Raw genomic sequence first — 20862 nt, 5'->3', positions numbered from 1 at the left:
ACGCCCAAGCTATGACGTAACGCTAAATGAGGAAAACAGTCCGTTAGAAAACCTGGATCGACTGTTCCTGAAGTTTGGAGCTTTCCACTATTTTATTATGATTTATAGATCAGCAAATAGCGACTGCTCCTGGACAAGCTGCACATTTTGAAGATCGCCTCCTGACTGGGCCACATAAACAAAAATAAATCACACTAGATTATATGGGAAGACTGCGGAGATTGATCTGGGGTCGAGATGGCCAAAGCAGCAGAACAAGGTAAATTAATCTTTTCACTGATGTTTCAGAATGTTTGTGAATTTAGAGCCATTTAAATGAGCTCTCAGTTTGTAAACAAAGACAGATTTAATGTTAAACCAAGTTTCATGCACATTAAATATCATAATTCATATGAGATTCATACTCCACAAGTAGTGTTTTCTGTGTTAGCTTAGATGTAACCTGACACATGATGACTAACTCTTCTCTTTCTCTCTCTCTCTCTCTCTGTGTCTAATGTTGTGTTTATGTGTGTATTTACAGCCTACTACCGGTTCGTGGTCCTGTTTTTTAACTGTATGCTGACTTTCGGCTCTTATTTCTGCTTTGACATTCCCAGTGTCCTGCAGGAGCAGTTTCAGGGGGTGAGGAGCAACTTACTGACCTCTGACCTCACTTTCACATCGCTTAATCCTAGTTTAGGCAGTTTTAAAGGGGTCATATTATAAAGAATCAAATGTGCCTTGATATTTTGATTTATATGCAACAGCATTCACATATACAACAGAGCATTTGTTGAAAATGAGCTGCATAAACTTCTGCAACTTTCCAGTGTTTGATAGATGAATACTATTGATCTATTGAATGCCCCGTCCAGTCACAATGAGGTAATGAGGAGAGCAGGATCAATACAATTGTTCCAAACCACAGAAGAAATAATGATAAGAGTAAAATAACATGAAGTCATGTCATAAATAGCCAAATTAACCACGAAAAACTAAATTATGACTGTTTTACTGGTAAAAGTCTTTACTAATATAATAAAATAATGTATGATATGACCCCTTTAAGATCATGAGAGTAACAAATATTACACATAAACCTCCCTGTTTTAGGCTCTAGGTCAGAAAAGTAAGGCCCTGAATGCACAGCCTGTGTTGTTTCCTACAGAATTTGACATGTTCGAACGGGACGGTGAGTAACAGCACTGGTAATGGCACAGGAACGTGTGTGGAAGGTTTGGGAATGACACCACAGGAGTATAACCTGCTCTACGCCGTCTACGCCTGGACGTAAGTCTCACACCCATAGATATCTATAATAAAGGCTGGATGTCTCGTCCGCGCTGCTGGCCAATGGAGGTCGACGTCTGCACCTGGCGGCCATCTTGTCACAGGCAGCTCGCTCTCTCGTAACATTGTGTTTTAATGGTGCATGTACTTTTTAAATTACCATAACTTGCTAAATTTCTACCGATTTTCAAACGGTTTGGTTTGTTATAAACGTCAGAGATGTAGTTCTGACACTGCATATTAATGAATAATAAGTGTATAAATAAATAATCATCCAGAATTATAGCCACGATAGTAACGTTTGTAAGAAACCAAACCAAAGTTTGTAAATCCGTCAAAATTTCAACGAGATAAGAGTATTTGTGTTCGTGCTGATCACTCATCTTACATCAGGCACCACAGAGCCCGCCAGAAAGCTTGCCTGTGACAAGATGGCCACCGGTGATGACGATAGAGAAGACATCTAGCCTTTATTATGGATATCTATGCTCACACCATTGTTGTTTTAGTATCATTGACATACTGTCATATTTCAGTTCATGTTTATCAAATTTTTTTAATGGTTTTATTTTTATTTTTCGTTCTCTATAATATTCCTGACTCGCCCATCCAGATAATCACTGTCTGTCATCTTCTAAAGCTTCATTCTCTTTATCATCTGTAAAAGGACTCTTATTTTGTTTTCGCAGGAATGCTGTGGTGGTCATCATGGCGGGATTCCTCATTGATAAGTTGGGAAACCGCTGTAAGTTGGAATGAATTTTCGTTTTCTTTAACAAGCTGTTTTGAAATCCGTCTGATTTTGTCAATATTCAGTATTCTATCTTGAATACGTGTGTGTGTGTGTGTGTGTGTGTGTGTGTGTAAAGTTTGACGTAAGTGTTTGGGTTTTCTCTCCTGTAGTTGGCGTTTTTCTCTTCTCCTTCCTGACTGTGTTGGGCTCAGCGATCTTTGCATTGGGGTCTCATTTTAAGGGCACGACGTACCTGTTGCCCCTCATGTTGACTGGACGACTTCTGTTTGGATCTGGAAACGGATCCCTGACCAGTATGACATCAGATATTCACCCATAACACCACTGACATTGTGCATGTTTAACTCTAGAAACACCATATCTTTAGTTCTGAATTCAGATTCAAATGAGCTTAATTCTCCAAGTATGCACAGGAATTTGTTGTGGTTTTCAGGAACTCTGTGTACACGCATGTGTGTATATATAGAAAAGAAAGGATCAAGAGTAAAAGGAATGATAAAATGATAAAATTGAAAACAAAGTAGTAAAGTAAAATTAACTCTAATTAAAGGAAATTATTGTAAAGGAAAGTGATTGTCAAGTAAATCAACTCCAAAGTCATTTCTGCACCACAAGTGGCACCAAAATGAATTGCAAAAATTACAAGATGACTGATTTTATTTTCATATTCTAATGAAGATGCTCATCTGCCCATTTCTTTCACGCGTTTTACCTACTAATGGGGGTTTCTGCACGTTACGTTTAATGTGAGTCTAAAGTGACCATATTTATTTTCATAATACATAATTTAATTTTATAAAGTCTTATTGTGCATGATTCATATGTGCTTGCTGTTCCAAAGAAAAACATTATTTTTGCAATCTTTACTGAGAACGTTCTTTCCTTTTCCACTGATGCCTCTTTGACCATGAGGTTATTAAATTTAGTTCATGATTTAGTATATTGGTTATTTAGTCACATTTTTTAACAAAATCTCCTTTTATCTAGTTCAGAAATGTCACAAAATGTCAAACATTTTTAAATGAATTTCCGCTGGCTATTGATCTGCATTATGATCGTAAACTCTACAAAGTCCCTAAAGTATCCAACAGCACAAAAACGCGCTTTTTCTTTCTCTGATTCTTTACTCGCTCAGTAAACGAAGACTTTACAAACACACCCATGAAAAAAGCACCAATGAGAAAGCTACATTAACTCTCATGTGTCTCTCTTGCTTTCTCAGTTGTCCAGAACCGTATCACGGCGTTCTGGTTCCGGGGGAAGGAGCTGGCTCTGGCGTTCGGACTGACCCTGGCCTTCTCTCGGTTGGGCTCGGTTCTGAACTTCTTCCTCACGCAGAGGTTTGAGTCTCAGTACGGGATGCAGTGGACGCTGTGGGGAGGTAAGAAACTCAACATGCAACAGCTAAACCTTGGATGTGGCGTCCTGGGAATATTGGAAATACACACCACGCATCTGTTTTGTGTGTACAGGCACGTTCCTGTGTGTTCTTGGGTTCCTGTCGGCTGTAACGGTCAGTGTTCTGGATAGGGTGGGCATGAAGCAGCTTGGGTTGGATGGAGTGATTCAGGAGGAGTCACGCAAAGTGGTGAGACAGATATAGATGGCAAAGCTCATGTTTAGAATGGCATAGTACAACAGCACACTAGTTTTACTATTGCTGGAGTATAATATAATAATGATATATACAGTAGTCAACATTTGAAGTGGATCAAAACCTTTCATCAAAGTTATACATGGATTTTGAACAATACCCTTTCTTGTCGTAGGACAACATTGATGAACTTATTTGATCCACTTCTAATGTTGACTACTATATATATATAGTATTTTCACGTTGATGATAATTTGTTGTAGTGATACAGCTGGTATATATTGTGTGTTTTTGTATGTAGAGAGTTCAGGATGTGAAGAGTCTGTCTCTCAGATACTGGCTGCTGGTTCTTACCATCATGTTCTTTTATAATGGCATCTTCCCCTTCATCGCTGATGCCAGGTACAGTCATGAAGCACATAAATGTTTCTAGATTAAACTGGGTTAGTACACGTTGTTCATGTATGTGTTGCTGTATGTGTGTTTTTAGTAAGTTTATCCAGGATAAATACAGCGGGTACAGTCAGAAGGAGGCGGCGTACATCGCGGGCGCTGTGTATGACAGTTCACTGGTGCTGTCTGCCGCTGTCGGCATCCTCATCGTACGTCTAACTAACACTCACAAACACACAGACATACACTCCACAGATGTTTCATTTACATGCTTGCACACACAGGCACACACTACTGTTCAAACGTTTTTCTTTTTAAATTAATTCATACTTTTATTCAGCAAGGATGCATTAAATTGATCAAAAGTGACAGTAAAGACATTTATAATGTTACAAAAGATTTATTTTTCAAATAAATGCTGTTCTTTTTAAATTTAGCGAAGAACGGTTTCCACAAAAGCAGCACAACTGTTTTCAACATGGATAATAATCAGAAATGTTTCTTGAGCAGCAAATCATCATATTAGAGTGATTTCTGAAAGATCATGTGACACTGAAGACTGGAGTAATGATGCTGAAAATTCAGCCTTGATAAATTACATTTTAAAATATATTACAATAGAAAACAGTTTATTTGAATTGTAATAATATTTCACAATATTAATGACTTTACTGTATTTTTGATCAAAATAATGCAGCCTTGGTGAGTAGAAAAATCTTCTTTTGAAAACATGAACACGTTGTTTCTGTGTGTGTGGTAGGACTATGTGGGTCTGCGCGGTGTGTTTGCAGGGCTCTGTGCCGTGTTGACACTGCCTGTGTTTGGTCTGCTGGCCTTCACGTTCGTCCCTCCTCTCGTATCCACCATCTGGCTCGGCATCACTTACTCATTTGCTGCTGTGAGTATCAAACACACACACACACACACACACACACACACACACACACACACACACACACACACACACACACACACACACACACACACACACACACACACAGCAGACACTATGGATTGACGTGAACTATACAATGCTATTGGAGTATTGCAGCATGCTCAAGTGTGTGGTCAGCAAACACTGTAAGAGAGATTGTGATTGGTTGAAGTATTCAGCATTCTCCAATTACTGAAGACGATGCTGACATTTTGAAATATGAGAAATTAATTTGAGATGTTCATGCAAGCTCAATAGGGCAGAGTGGGGTATAGGGTTTCCTCTAGGTAACTAGAAAAGAGAAATACACTAAAATTATATTTCAGGGTTTCAGTTTTGCATCTTTTTTCTCTTGTGTTTGTGTGTTGTTGCATTTTACTTTAAAAATATTGTGCCAGGATTCTGAATTTAGTTGTTTTGCAGATAAAGTGAAACAAAAGAAGAATATATGCACTACAGGTTAATGTACATGTTTGATTCTTGCTGTTGGACTGGCAGGTTTTTCACGTGTTTTCTATTGCGTTTATGTGCTGTAGGCGAGCATGTGGCCTTCTATCCCACTGGTGGTGCCTCAAGCCACATTGGGCACTGCGATGGGATTGGCCACATCCATACAGATGATTGGCATCGGCATTTCCAATCTGGTGGTGGGACAGATACTGGGCACCAAGTCCAGGTGACATTTGTGTTCATTGCACTTTCATTATGTTCATTATACTAACAAAAAATATTACCATGTATTTTGGACAAGGCACCATGACAGTATTATGATATTCTGCACAAAAGCCCACGCACAATGTCCTTCAAGATAAAAAAGTCTTCAGAAGTCTTCATTCAGAAGCAGTAAAAATAAAAAAGTGAAAAAATACACGTTTTCGATATCACATCATCATCGGTGTCTAAGTATGGATTACACACCTGCTCATTTATAGATCTTTTACCGCACTACTTCTGAAGGTCTAAAGTACCTTATATTATTCTAAAATATGTATATTAAAGTCAATCAAAAAAAAATAGTTGTATACATACAGTACACACACACACACACACACATATATATATATATATATATATATATATACACAGATACACAACTTGTTTTTTCTAATGTTTTTATACAACTTGTTTTTTCTACACACACACACACACACACACACACACACACACACACACACACACACACACACACACACACACACACACACACACACACACACACACACACACAATATATTTAATGTATAGTACCGTGTCTATACCATAATATGTGTTTTGTGTGTCAGTGATGTTAAGATCCCGCTGTGGAGATGGCAATATATGATGATCTTCATGTTGGCCAATACCATCAGTTGTATAATCACCTCTGCAATACTCAACATCGTTGACTACAGACAGGTAACACACACACACACACACCCGCCCACTATCGCCACATCTCTCTGAATCACCATAGATCCCATCATAGATTGGTAACCTCCGGTAACCATAGCAACAGTATGAACAGACGAGAACTGTGAAGAGTTTGTAGAACAGGGCGAGCAGGACGAGTCGAGTGACACTTCACATTGGTATGATGTTCAAAGACGTATGATTTCACGCAACCTTGACCGGCATAATTATAATTATCGTCTCCATCAATAGTTAGGTCCGACAAGAGGAGAAGCTTGCACTCATAATCATAGAAAATTTATCACAAAACAATTTCTCCATTTTTAGGTTTTTATAGTAGTTCTGTGTCACCAAGGGACTAAGAATATTGTTCCTTTTTGAAATTTCATTGCACAATTACTGTATACACATACAGTATGCAAAAAATGAAATGTTTATTTTAATATAATGAAATTATAAATTGATATTTTATTAAAATATATATATACAAGTATTTTTAAAAATATATTTCAAGATATACAATAATATAATGAAATAATTATTTTAATATCTAAAAGTATTTACAGTAATACACACAGTATATAATATTAAAATTGGTTTTGTAAGCATTAAAAAAACTATTCTAATTTTAAGAAATTGTACGATTATTTGTGTGAGCTTCTTCTCTTTTTGGACTTACCGGTAATTATATAAATCTTTCAGCTCACCCACCTCAGCCTTTTCCATTTACAAACTTCTTTGGCATGGACATTTTACAGCTTTTTTTAATGTCTTCTACTACATCATTTGTTAGAAATGAGTAACACTGATAGAGAAACTGATATCAGTGTCTTATAGTCCGATTCTGCCGCCTGACACATGAACTGAGGTTTGAGTCAACAGTACTTTGGAATAGCAGTGGTTATTGTTGGCTTTAAAAGCGTATCAGTCCATTTTAATAGAGGTGGATTGGATTGTCCTGCTGTGACAGTGTTGTTCATGACCTAATGCAGTGAAAATGAACTGAAAATGAACCCTATTTACCTGTGTTATGTACATTTCTGATCTTATTGTGCATCATTTATCAGTGCATTTTAATCGACAGATAAAATGAAGTAGAATATGAACAGTTTTATGTTTCCAGCTATTATTTAAATGCAATGACACACGTGTGTGTTTACAGGGAAGCACTCTCAATAAGACCACTAAGAGATCCACGGCTCCGAGTCCCGCTCAGACAGACAGAGAACCGCTGATGAATGAAGAGGACAACGAGGAGATCAGCAACGCTCCCTCCATCAACAGGACCTAGAAGACCTTCTGACTCTCTTCTCCCTTATTCTGGGACATTGGACGTTACTAAAGGGAACACACATGTGCTCTCCCAAGTGTGTCATATAAAGTTCAGTATTAACTCTAACATAAGTTTAGGCCATTCCTAAACTAGTCTTGACTGTCAGAAATGAGAAATGAATCATCATTCTTTTTATTGAGGAAGCTGGTATGGTATCTGTTTTATAATATCAAACAAACAAACATCTGCTTTGTCACGTATGAACAATGTTGTTGTCTGACTCATTTGAGGAAATCAGAGGTTTCTATCTGTAAATTTACTGTTATGTCATTTTCAAACCGTGGTGAACTTGATCAGATTCAATTGTTAATACTGCTTGTGAACTTGTATTAATGCCTGATTACATACTGGTAATAATGTGTCTATGATGAAATAATATGCATTTTGCTAATTTTTAGGCATATTTTTTTTTTTACAAAATTAAAGTTTTGTGCCACCAAGAGATTACAAATATTACTTTTTGAAATTTCATTGCACAATTACTATATATACGTGCAAAAACTGAAAAATGTTTTTTTCAAATATAATACAATTATAAATATATATTTTGTTAAGTTTTTTACTTAAGATATCGTGACGTTTTAGTTTTTTAACTTAAGATATACTAATAATATAATAATAAAAATCATTATTTTAAATATATATATATATATATATATATATATACAATTAGCATTATTTTATTATACAATGAAATGGCATTTAAAATATTTTAATAAATAAAATATGTTTTAATCCAGGCTCTCATTCCACATTTAAGCCGAACGGGGGCGCAGGAGAGCCTCTCAGGTAGGATTGGTCACTATCTGGGGGCGTTACATGGATAGTTATCAAATATCTTAACGCATGCATTATTTAGTGTCGTCATTTTTCACTTTATAACTAGACGAAATCACTAAAACGCAGTTTAAATGCATAAAAGATCCTGCTTGTAAGTTTAAATAACTTCAGTTTACACCGTGCACAGTCCACCGACCTTGATTCCTGTTATTCCATAAAATCAGTGTGATTGAACAATCTGATTGGACACTGACGTACTCTGACTACAAATAGTAGGCGTGTCCCTTATTGTGATTGGTTTACACCACATGTCAGTTAAGTCGCGCCCCGCCCCCTTCATTCCTGCGTGTGTATGTGTGTTGAGTGTGTAGTATGTGTGGAGAACCCGTGTGATCAGCTGTGACCGTGGGAAACGGACCCACCGTGCCCATCCAAACCTGCAAAAATCCGTCTTCGGACCGAAAACCCTCTGTAGAATCCACACTGTTCCACAACATGGAGTTTCGGGATAGTTGTCTTCACGTATCGCTGAAAGGTTCGTCGGAAGCCGTGAGCTAGTGGAAAGTAAACACCTCCTCTCCATCACCATTTACTTAGAGTGTTTGTACAAGTTTGCCACATTATTTTGGAACTCGCACTGTAACGCATCAGCGCGCGTCCGTGTGCCTGCGGGGGATCGGGGACGCGCATGGATCGAGAGCGCGGAATGTCCCGGACTGAATCCCTTCAGAAATCAATCCAAGAGAGCTTGGCTAAATTAAAACTTTTTTGCTAAATTAATTATATTATTATTTTTTTATTGTTATTATTATTATCATCGTCCCCTTAGTGTGGGTCCGGTCAGATGATTGTGCATAAATAAATGATTATCGCAGTGAGTTTGTGATGAGGGTCGGACTGCATCGCGCGGGGGAGGACTCTCCGGTGGAATTATTGCGCAGTTTTTAAAATAACGGGAAAACGGGAACACAAACACACACTCATGGCACAGAGTATGTCAGCGAAAGATAACGCCTGCCGAAAATTTCAGGCCAATATTTTCAACAAGAGTAAATGCCAGAACTGCTTCAAGGCTCGAGACGCGCACCTGCTGAGTGATGAAGACTTATCACAGGTAATATATCTACAAAACTTAACTACCTAATCATTTAGTTGAGACTGTTGAAACTCAAAATTCAAATTTTAACAGTTGGAGAGGCTCATTAGACTCCATTAGCTCCCATTCTATGTACTATTTCTATGCAATTGAGACTAATTTAAGCTTCCATTCTTTCTAATGTTTTTTTTATCCTATCTATCTATCTATCTATCTATCTATCTATCTATCTATCTATCTATCTATCTATCTATCTATCTATCTATCTATCTATCTATCTATCTATCTATCTATCTATAGTTTATCTATCTCTATTTAATATTTATAATCTATCTATCTATCTATCTATCTATCTATCTATCTATCTATCTATCTATCTATCTAATATTTATAATCCTATCTATCTATCTATCTATCTATCTATCTATCTATCTATCTATCTATCTATCTATCTATCTATCTATCTATCTATCTATCTATCTATCTATCTATCTATCTATCTATCTATCTATCTGTTTTAAAACTACAAAACTAGAACCTAAAACTATTACAACTGAAAATCTTCAAACTTAAAGCTGTCAAAACTACTTTCTGGCTATAGGCTTTTTCAAGCCAACTTCAAAGTTTGTCTTGAAACTTTTTAATCTAGTTTCTGATGCTCGACTAGACTAATGCTCCGTCTAATAACTTACCGTGTCAAATAAGTAATGACCAGCAAACTGCTGACCACTAACAATAAAGTCCCATGCTAATACTATGTTTCTATATTCTATTGTAGAGAATGACATTTAGCACAACATGAGTGACCTCACCAAAATACCATGTTTTTTGGGACATGTACCATGGTAATGTCATGGTATTGTTGGAGATAAGTGGAGTATAATGGGGGAAAAAACTTACTATATTGTATATATAGCACATTAAAGCCAATCTGGGGCACTGGATAATCACCAAACAACTTCAAAACTTCACTACCAATACCATGGTACCTAAAACTAAGTCATAATACCATGTTTTTGGCATGTTAACCAATGTTTCAATAGTTCAATCATTCCATGGTATTGTTGGAGGTAAATTGATTATCATTGTTTATGCATATTGTAACCATTACCAGGGTATATAAGGTGAATTTGACTACTGTAATTGAACTACTTTTAGACATTCAGATGACTCAAAAAGTGAGTCAAATTAATCTGAATTCCCCTTGTTTACTGTTGTCTGTAAATCTAGATCACAGGTTTGTAATAATGACATCCAATAGCATGTGCTTTGGCGTAGTGGTTAAATATAAGGGCTGCTTGAAAGGTTGTAGGTTCAAACCCCAGAGAGGTTAATCCATACTAATTACCATTACGGCTTTGATTGAGACACTTAACCTCAGGTTACCCCCTTGAGGACTGACCCATTTCGGATGAACTGTTGCGTTGGGTAAAGGTGTCAGCCAGATGACTAATTAGTGATTAGTTGTAATTAATGATGCAGTTTAACAGATGCACAGGGTAGTTAAGCGACCTGCCTCAAGCTGCTGTATTCGTTGTTTCTAAGTTTTAAACCAGTTTTGCATGGTTAAAAATCTGTTAACTGAAAGATTGTGGGTTCGAATCCATCACAATTGGGATCTTGACTCTTTTAGGTCTAACTCTTATTTTGGCTAAAATTGTCTGCTAATTTACTAATCAGTGGAACCGTTTAGTGTCGTTTTACCAGTTGTAGACCAAAGGTACGTCTCATATCGGAGCGTCAGCACTATTTCGAGCCCAGATTCCAGCTCCAGAACGGTTTTACTGTAAGGCCACACGCAGATGCCGGGGGATTCCAGACAGTATCCTTAAAAATTACCACAGCTGGGTCTCGACTATATTACTGAGGTGACGTGGCCTCCGTTTGCCATCTGTCTCACTGTATAGGTTGGATTGTTATCAAAGAATGAAGTGATGAAGCAAAGAAACACTGAATATTTGGGCACGCAAGTGAGCGCTTCAGAGAAATGAGCCTCAAAGCAGCACAGATGTCTTTTTTTAGAAAGCACTTAGAAATTGAGTTGACAGTGAAATGAATCAGGTCTTTAGTACCTGTTAAGGCAGTCAAAGTCATATATCGATTTTTAATTTTTTCATAACTTTCAATTCAGAATCAAGTCCCAGCAGACTTCTTTAGTATTTAATTCTCATGTCCTTCTGTCTTCCTGCCCGAAAGGTCCACAAGGAACCAATTTAACTTTTTTTTTTTTTACTATTGCCATTTGCCAAGTAAATCAGGGTATTCAATTGGCTTAATTCTATTAAAAATATCTATGCATTACAGGTGTTTGAAAAAGTAAAAGGACTTGGTGACATCAGCTGAAAAGGAGAATCGTTATGCTTTTTAGAATAATGTGAAGGTAATAATGTACAACAGCATTTTAGTGTCATATAAAAAAAAATAGAAGATTGCAAAAATAGTCGTAGCAATGCTAGATTAAAGTTGTAAAAATTATAAAGTCATAGTGTTACTTGAATTAAGTCAAAGCAGTACAAGATTATAGTCATTATATTTTAAGAATAAAGTAGTATATTGTTTGAATAAAGTTAATTCATTTGATTTAAAAAAAAAACTATTTATAGAACGCCTGGGCAATCTTTATTCTTAAAATATTACTTTTTTATTTCAAATTAAAACCTCTGTACCATATTGCTAAAACTACTCTCGTAATACTAGGACTTTATTTTTGTTATTTTGACTTCATGCTCAAAGGTTTACACATCTTTAATCCTGTAATTTCTACGACTTCATAATCTTGTTTTTATTATATGCCACTAAAACGCATTTGTTGTAATAATGTGTGAAGTCAGTTTGATTTCATCTTGGCAAAAATATTCTGTATCAAGTGTTTTACATGTACATGACGAAGACCAGCAATATTTGAGATTAGACTAGATATTCTCTATTTAAACATTTCAATACTTGGGGGGAAAAAAGCCATACGAAGACTTCATTGAAGGTTTTGAATGATGCCATAATTATCGTATCGGAGTTAGAAATCGATTTTCTTCAATGGACAGTTTGATTCAGATCATTGCGAAATAGCATAGCAACCAACAATAACTTACTAACATCATGGGGGTGTGTTTTGTTTGGCAAACATCACTGACATTGTCATCAAAAAATGCAAAAATCCGGAGTTGTTGTTGTTCAGGTGTACGTCACATGAGGCCGTCGTAATGATTCAGGGCCGTCGTTCTGTCAGGCATCAATAAAATACCCATCTCTCGCTCTCACTCGCTCGCTCGCTGCAGTTGGTCAGGTTTTTCTGAGTTGTTCATTCCACACATATTTATGTCCATGCTTTTTGTCATGCTATTAGAATCCACCCTCCCCCTTGACACACACACACACACACACACTCTGTGAGACAGTCGGCGCTCAGTTCCGCTGTTATGAGAGAAAAAGGGGGGCTGTAAAAATAAACAGAACAAACTTTAACCATTGAAGAGGAAAATCTGGCCTACATTAGCCCCTCTCTCTCTCTCTCTCTCTCTCTCTCTGCGTCCCTGTCCGCTCCTCATCACTGATTTCCCAGAGCACTGAGTCTCCCATTAGCAGAAGATCAGGAGAAACTAGATTTACATTTCTTAAAGGAAAAAAGTGCAGCAAGTGTAGTGTTAAACTTTTAGTTTAACCAAATGCAATTCAGTATGCAATTATGATGACGTCATTGATATGGAATTGGATGAAATCAGTTTACAAAATGAAGATTTTATCCACAGATAATTGTTCTGCTGAATTAATTAGATAAGTATTTTGAACCCTAACCAAAATGGTCTGAGTCCGTACAGTGCTGCTGTGCAAGAACTAAAGAAATTAATGTCCCTTTGTTTGTTTTTTTCATCCTGCACTTGATCTGAGGAGACTTATATTTTTCTAGCGTTTTTTCTTCTTCTTTTGCTCAGACTTTTTCACGGGCCATCGTTCAAGTTGTTAAACCGACATTCCTTTAACCAGACAATAAACTGGCATTCATTTGTCACTCTTTCTTTTCTGTACCTTAGTGGAGAAAAATCAAAGCTGAGATCTCTTTAATATCTCCTAGACAGCAAGAGATGAAATGGAGGCTTTTGCTGAAGTCTCCTGCTTCTCAGATGGGGTTTTTTTTCTGAGAAAAAGACATCTGTGACCTATGGAAGCTTGTTTCCGCCACTGAATTAAAAAAATAATAATAATAATTGCGACTTTTTATCTCACAATTGCGAGATATGAAGTCAGAATTGTGAGAAATAAAGTCACAATTGCGAGATATAAAGTCGCAATTCTGAGAAATAAAGTCGCAATTGCGAGATATAAAGTCGCAATTCTGAGAAATAAAGTCGCAATTGCGAGATATAAAGTCGCAATTCTGAGAAATAAAGTCGCAATTGCGAGATATAAAGTCGCAATTCTGAGAAATAAAGTCGCAATTGCGAGATATAAAGTCGCAATTCTGAGAAATAAAGTCGCAATTGCGAGATATAAAGTCGCAATTCTGAGAAATAAAGTCGCAATTGCGAGATATAAAGTCGCAATTCTGAGAAATAAAGTTGCAATTGCGAGATATAAAGTCGCAATTATGAGAAATAAAGTCGCAATTATGAGAAATAAAGTCGCAATTGCGAGATATAAAGTCGCAATTCTGAGAAATAAAGTTGCAATTGCGAGATATAAAGTCGCAATTATGAGAAATAAAGTCGCAATTATGAGAAATAAAGTCGCAATTGCGAGATATAAAGTCGCAATTATGAGATATAAAGTCGCAATTATGAGAAATAAAGTCGCAATTCTGAGAAATAAAGTCGCAATTGCGAGATATAAAGTCGCAATTATGAGAAATAAAGTCGCAATTATGAGAAATAAAGTCGCAATTGCGAGATATAAAGTCGCAATTATAAGATATAAAGTCGCAATTATGAGAAATTAAGTCGCAATTGCGAGATATAAAGTCGCAATTATGAGAAATAAAGTCGCAATTGTGAGAAAAAAAGACAGAATTGCGGCTAATTTTGATGATTATGGCTTACAGCTATGAAAACTTTTCACAATATTCTAATTTTGAATTTGGGGTTTTCATAAGCTGTAAGCCATAATCATCAAAATTATAACAAATAAAGGCTTGAAATATCTCACTTTGCATGTAATGAGTCTATATAATATATTAGTTTCTCCTTTTAAGTTGAATTACTGAAATAAATGAACTTTTGCACCGTATTCTAATTTTTCGAGTTTCACCTGTAGTCTAGTTTGTTTCTCTTCTCTTAAGGCATTTTTGGAGAAACATAAAAACAAGTTTTACGTTCTAAAATGAAACGTATCTGAGATCTCCAATAAGTCTGCTGAGCTTTGAAAGAGGAACCTCTGAGTAGTACATTTTCCCCTTGTGTTTCATGTTTCTCTTTTGTGCGTTTTCTGTGGAGTTTCTGTACGATCACAAATCCATTTGTCGGCACTTTGTTGTGCAGTCACAGGAGCGTCACATGCAGAGATGTTTTGGTACTTTTCTTTGGCATGGTTCCACAATAGTGTGTGTTGTTGGATGTTGAAATACTTTTTTTTAAATCCCAGTTTAATGCGCATTGAGACATGTAAGTGTGTGTGTGTGTGTGAATGTTCCACATTCCAGACAAAAAGAGACAGTCTGATTGACATTACAGTTTGTTCCGGTAGGAGCAGGTTTATCTGAAAACGCTGCCACTGAGATGCCACAACAGTGTTAAAAATAAGTTTTAAAGTTTTTTGATTGATTGATATCTTTATTTTGAACATGTAAATACAATAATAAAAAAAATAATGGTAAAAAAAAACAGATGAACAACAAAATAAAACTCCATACTTTCCAGTACTTAAAAAACCCTCTATTTACATGTACAAAAAGGAGTAGGAAGAAGTAAAACTTATGTACTCATACCCCTTTTTATTGTTCTTATCATGTGTTGCATGTTTCAGGCCAAACCCATCTACGGTGGATGGCTGCTCCTGGCACCTGAAGGAACAAACTTTGACAATCCTCTGCACAGATCACGGGTTCGTATGACTGCACGGCTCTTTAAAGCTTTTCTGTAGCTCAAACAGTAGAGCGTCGGCGCTTGCAACGCCAAGGTCATGGGTTCGATTCCCAGGGAAAGCAAGAACTGATAAGAATGTAAATGTGTACCTTAAAATGCAATGTAAGTCGCTTTGGATAAAAGCGTCTGCCAAATGCATAAATGTTAATGTAATGTAAAGCCCAGGAAAAATGTCAACAAGAACATGCCACGGAAAATAGATTATAATGCAGCGCTGCAGTTTTTAACTTAACGAGTTCATTTTGGCAAAAATGTCCAACAAAAATTATTTTTAGACATATTCTAGAATGTGCTGTTCTGCTGTTCTCACCTGCACTAATAGAGGGAATCTCATGGATGTTGGCAAGAAATGTCCAGGTCATATTTCACCCCATTATCAAAAGGAACATTTTTTTGGGATAAGGAATGCTTACTTTTTTTTTTTTCTTTTTTTTTTTTTTTTAATGTCAAAAGGTGACTTTTCAACACTCTCTGTTCTCTTTGGGGCCATTTTAATAGGTCAAAAAGAAACATTTTAGGATCAGGTTGCTACTTAATGATTTTTAAATCAAGTTAAAGTTCTAAAAAGTAAAATTCATTGGTCTTTTATTGTGTCAGATGAAATTATTAAAATGATTAAAGGAGAAAATAACATGAGATTAATAATAGGATTATTTTATAATTAATTTCTAAATTTGTTAGTAAATTCCTATTATTTTATTACAATAAATGTAATAAGTTTTAATAATTCTAAAATTTATATATAATGGTTATTTTTTACATGTGTGCCATTGGGTCTCTGGGACCGTAATCTTAAAAAGTCCATCTCAACAGAACAGCTTAATATATATATATATTAGATGTCATGCATTATATTTATTTCACCGAAGGACCAGTAGTTTTTTCTTTATTGCTTTACTCACATTGTGTGTGAGAAGAGATTGCTGCTTTTCTGTGTGTATTTGAGTGTGTCTATCTGTGTGTGTGTGTGTGTGTGTGTACTGTATGTGTGCTTGTCAAGGAACGAACGAACGAGTCGTGTGTGTGTGTGCGTGCGTGTGTGTGTGTGTGAGGGGGCCGTGGAGTCGCTGACTCACTCTCGGTCTCTCAAGCTGAACTCGTGAGAAACAGCAGGAGAGGGAGTTTGTGGGATGGGAAACAATTCGACAGCAAACAGGAAATCACAGATTGACAAACGAGATGGAAATATGATAAAAATAACTCAAAGCATATGTAGTATATATAAGTATGTAAATGTAGGATGTGTAGTGGTCAACCAAACGGCTATTGCTGATATCTAAAGCGCTGAAGAGCAGGGTCATATACATACATATATATATGCAATTTAATAACACCAAATGAGACACCAAATCAGTCGGGCACCATATCAATCAGGCCGCATGATTTTATAAACATTATAATTAATATACAGTGGCACAAAAAAAGTATTTAGACACTTAAAGCACACTTTTTTAAAACACCCTCACTTTTCGCTTATGCAATCTTGTTTTCTTCTCTTACAGAAATGGCAGAGACGCTTTTTCCTCCTGTATGAACACGGACTCCTGCGTTACGCGCTGGATGACCTGGTGAGTGTGTTGTGAGTGTATGCAATGGCTCTCGCTCCTCATACTGTATACGTGTTGCAATGTTCTGTCTGCAGTCTGTGGGCGGCACTATGTGGACAGACCTTCAGGGTGTTTATGTTACTGCCTGCCTGTTGTGTGTTTGTATATGCATTGCTTGGTATAACGGCTGAATTCAGTTGTGTCCTCTCTTCTTTGTCTCTGCTCCTTTGCGGTTGCTTCTCTTTCATCTCTCTTTCTCTCGAAGTGAGTGATGGACGTATAAAGAGCAGCATAAAGGATGAAAAGCTGTTTGGGATCATTTGCATTCATGTGTGTTTGTGATTGTTATTAAGCACCACTTCAGCCCACACGTGATCATGAGTTCTTTTGTGTGCGTACTTGTTTTCTCTGAGTTTTTGTGTGTGTGTGTGTGTGTCTGGAACTACATGAACCTGAAGTCCTTCATTACTGAACGCAGGAAAGGCAAGGTTCGACACGGCCCGGGTGATGATGATCTGTATGTGTGTGGGTTGGTGAAGCAGCGCACATCCGTAACACTACCCACAATCCATCTGTGCCCACTTTCCTCCTACACTCAGACATCCAGGAACAGAGACAAATGTAGACATTACTCTCGTTCTGTAGAACCGCCCGCAGCAGAGGAGAAAGAAGGACAAAAACGAGTAGTGTTTAACAAGGGAGGGATAATGTTCTCATGGATATGGACTGTATTCTACAATTGACCTATGGCTAAGCCACGCCCCCTCCACTTACTCGGACAAACGGTCAACATTCGGTGACAAGCGCTATGGCAGCTGTCACAGTAGGAGACATTTCACGGGAGGCAATTGATGATTTTTGGAGACAGAAAGATTATATATCATCTCGAAGTCACCAAAAGGGCATTAACTATTCATTGGAGGGTTATATTCATAATTTTATTGTTGAGAAGGTTGATGAAAAGCTTCAGCTCCAGGCAAACATTTACAGGTCACAGTGTAAACGTGATAAACCGCATCTCGTTGCCATCACCATCTCAGACAACAAGAGGATCAGCATTGTTCATGCACTGCAGTATTTACCTGAATCATTCAGCACAACATTGCTAACATTTGTCATCTCGGCTATTTACAGATACGTTAATGAAGCTAAGTGACATGATGTACAACGCAGCTAGAAGCTAACGTTACATCCTTGTTTAATTCTGACAGACATTCTTGTTTAATTTATCCACGTTTAGTTGGTGTTGTGGTCTAACGTTACCGCATAACTTGATCCAGAGCAGATACTTATCTCGGTTGAGATGTGGCTTGGGAAAGGGTAAAAAATACACACTGTCGCCCAGCTTCTCGGGATACCTAGTGTCGGAGTTGCATGTACCCCATGCACACCGTTTGACCATTTTAAACTTAAAACGACAAGAAAAAACATATAACAATGGATGAAAACTGACTAACTGCAATGCATTTCAATGGACGTGGAAGCAGAGAATGTCCGAGTGTATTGGGTTAGCTAAGCGCACTGATTGGCTCATCGCGTTTGGGGGCGTGGCTTAGCCATAGGTCAATTGATACAAATGAAATGAGGCTGTGATTGTTAACAACCGTTCAGTTGTTTGTACTGTTTTAAGATTCAGGCCATGTCTAGGTTTGGGAAAGAAGAATGTGAATGGTGAGAAGGGGCTGTTAAACTCCCCAAAAACACCATAAAAGCATCAAAACATCAGTACAAGAACAACTTGTACACGTTATCCCAAATCTAGTGGTATTACTGATGTGTGTGAGGAGCAAGCTGAAACTGAAAATCTTGCTTGACAACCGTTTACGTGGAAAACATTGGCCTAAACTATAAATAACTCCATCGACTATAAATAACTCCATTTTAGTTCCACAGAAGAAAGTCATTGAAAGAGAATACATAACTGATGACAGATTTTACATTTTTAGGTGAGCTACTATTTTAACCTCACACAAACATGCAGTCAGAGGTATTAATTCAGTAACCGCTCTCACAGATTCAACCATTAATTCATTCGAGTTTGTGAGTCTTTGAGTGATTTATGAAGATTCGTAAGAGTTTATAAGAGTCGTTTGTTGGTTGTGCTGCGTGTTTGTTTTTGACAACACAATAAAGCGCATATATAGAGTCCAGTGTTGTTGTTATTGTTAAGTGAAACTAAAACAAAAATGATTAAAACCATTCTATCAGATTAATTGAAATTTTAAATAAAAAGCCTCGGCAACTAATTGACAGCTACACAACTACCACTTTGATGGCTTTTAATAAGTGGTTTGATTAGTCGAGACTGTTTTCCAAAGATGGCTCCTGTCTGTATACACGAAGTGGACTGTCTTTATAAAATATCTTCTTATTAAACGGTCTGTACACTTACAAAGTTCTCAATGCTTCGTTTTGCATGTAGGGACCCTCATTATGTCACTGTGTTAGTGTGAGGGTATTTTGAGCCTTGTTAGTGGTATTAACTAGTGATTTCTTTTTACTTATTAAATGCCCCCATTACTAGTGTTATACGCTAAACAGTTTTTAGAGATACAACTCTTTACATTCGATAATCATGAAAGCAAATCTCAGAGAACGGTTGACTAGGTACCAATGTTTTATTAGACCAAAGGTTCATTTTGCGCCGGAGTTCTCTTTTATAGTTCTCTTTTTTAGAGCTTTTATTAACTTGAGGGTGAACTGAAATACAGATTAATTAAAGCTATAAAGAAATATTTTAATCATTCAAAAACTAATTAAAATGACAAAATTACTAAAACTTAAGCTAAAATTCAAATGAAAACTGAAAATGTAAAAATAAAAGCTAATTCAAACATTAGTAAGTACTATAATAATATATAAATAATGCTAATATAGCACTGATAGAGTCTTTGTTTTTTGGCCATATGCGTTTATTTTGCACATAAATGATTTTGACGTTTGTGTGTGTGTGTGTTGATGTCATCAGCAGGGTTTGCATTGTATCGGTCCCATCAGAAACAGGTGCTGAAGTGTGGTCTCGTGAGAGGTCAGGGTGTCTGGTGTTGACTGGACGCTCTGTGAGTGTGTGTGGAGAAAGCTTGAACACATTCTGAGCCTCACGCTATATTTATAGCTGCTCTTCAACATGTGTTTCCATAACGACCACTCGAACCCTACAATATAGAATGTATTGTAGCGGCAAATCTCACTAAGCATGTCAAGAACCCCCCCACATCAGCAGAAAAATGAGTTATGTTTTGCATAAAGACAATGGCACTTATTACAGCAGGACTATTATCGGAAAAATTGTCATCATCTTTAAGGGCGACATTTTTTTCTTTAGCTGAGCACAATAGAACATATTGTGAAAAAGTTTTTTGTTTTTTTGTTATTTCATTCGGCAAAAGTCTTGTCATTGTATAAACTGCCAAACTGTTTTTTTGTTTGTTTGTTTTTTGGTTGCATTATAACATTTAGTCTGTGTTTTAGATTTGAGGTTAGGTTTTATGCTAGTGTAAATGTTAACACTTTACCTTAAATCAATAATAAATGATTTACTAAAATGCTTTAGAAGTATTTTAATTGTTCATGTTAACTAATGTAGTTAACTGTGTTAACAGTGGAACCGTATCGTAAAGTTTTACCAAATAATGTATGTGCAAGTAAAATGTACAGTCTTTCCTGGAAAACAGACCCAAAAAAATTGTATATTATTTA

General features: G+C 36.7%; 2 protein-coding genes across 12 annotated transcripts in view; both read left to right on the top strand.

Moving 5' to 3' along the window:
• Positions 1-24: 24 nt before the first annotated feature.
• On the top strand, positions 25-8058 carry mfsd1l (major facilitator superfamily domain containing 1-like). The gene is made up of 13 exons (XM_056263668.1): positions 25-259; positions 524-624; positions 1151-1272; positions 1962-2017; positions 2176-2319; positions 3249-3407; positions 3499-3614; positions 3922-4022; positions 4111-4222; positions 4774-4911; positions 5484-5623; positions 6231-6342; positions 7499-8058. The coding sequence occupies exons 1-13, from the start codon at positions 238-240 to the stop codon at positions 7625-7627; spliced, it is 1452 nt and encodes a 483-aa protein (XP_056119643.1). The 5' UTR covers positions 25-237; the 3' UTR covers positions 7628-8058.
• Positions 8059-8795: 737 nt separating this feature from the next.
• The window catches only part of si:ch73-103b11.2 (trichohyalin), a 55883-nt gene continuing 43816 nt past the window's right edge, over positions 8796-20862 (top strand). For 7 of the 11 annotated variants that reach the window (XM_056263662.1, XM_056263661.1, XM_056263657.1 and 4 more), the window contains exons 1-3: positions 8796-9563; positions 15498-15575; positions 17119-17184. In XM_056263662.1, coding sequence (XP_056119637.1) covers positions 9432-9563; positions 15498-15575; positions 17119-17184 — 276 coding nt within the window. In that variant the 5' untranslated portion in view covers positions 8796-9431. The remainder of the gene's footprint in view (positions 9564-15497; positions 15576-17118; positions 17185-20862) is intronic. The other 4 variants (XM_056263667.1, XM_056263663.1, XM_056263666.1 and 1 more) reach the window with 1 other exon arrangement.

This window comes from Rhinichthys klamathensis, unplaced genomic scaffold (assembly GCF_029890125.1).
Source record: "Rhinichthys klamathensis goyatoka isolate OS25496 unplaced genomic scaffold, OSU_Roscu_1.1 h1tg000209l_1, whole genome shotgun sequence".
Classification (NCBI taxonomy): Eukaryota; Metazoa; Chordata; class Actinopteri; order Cypriniformes; family Leuciscidae; genus Rhinichthys; species Rhinichthys klamathensis.
This window is presented reverse-complemented; position numbering and strand designations above follow the sequence as displayed.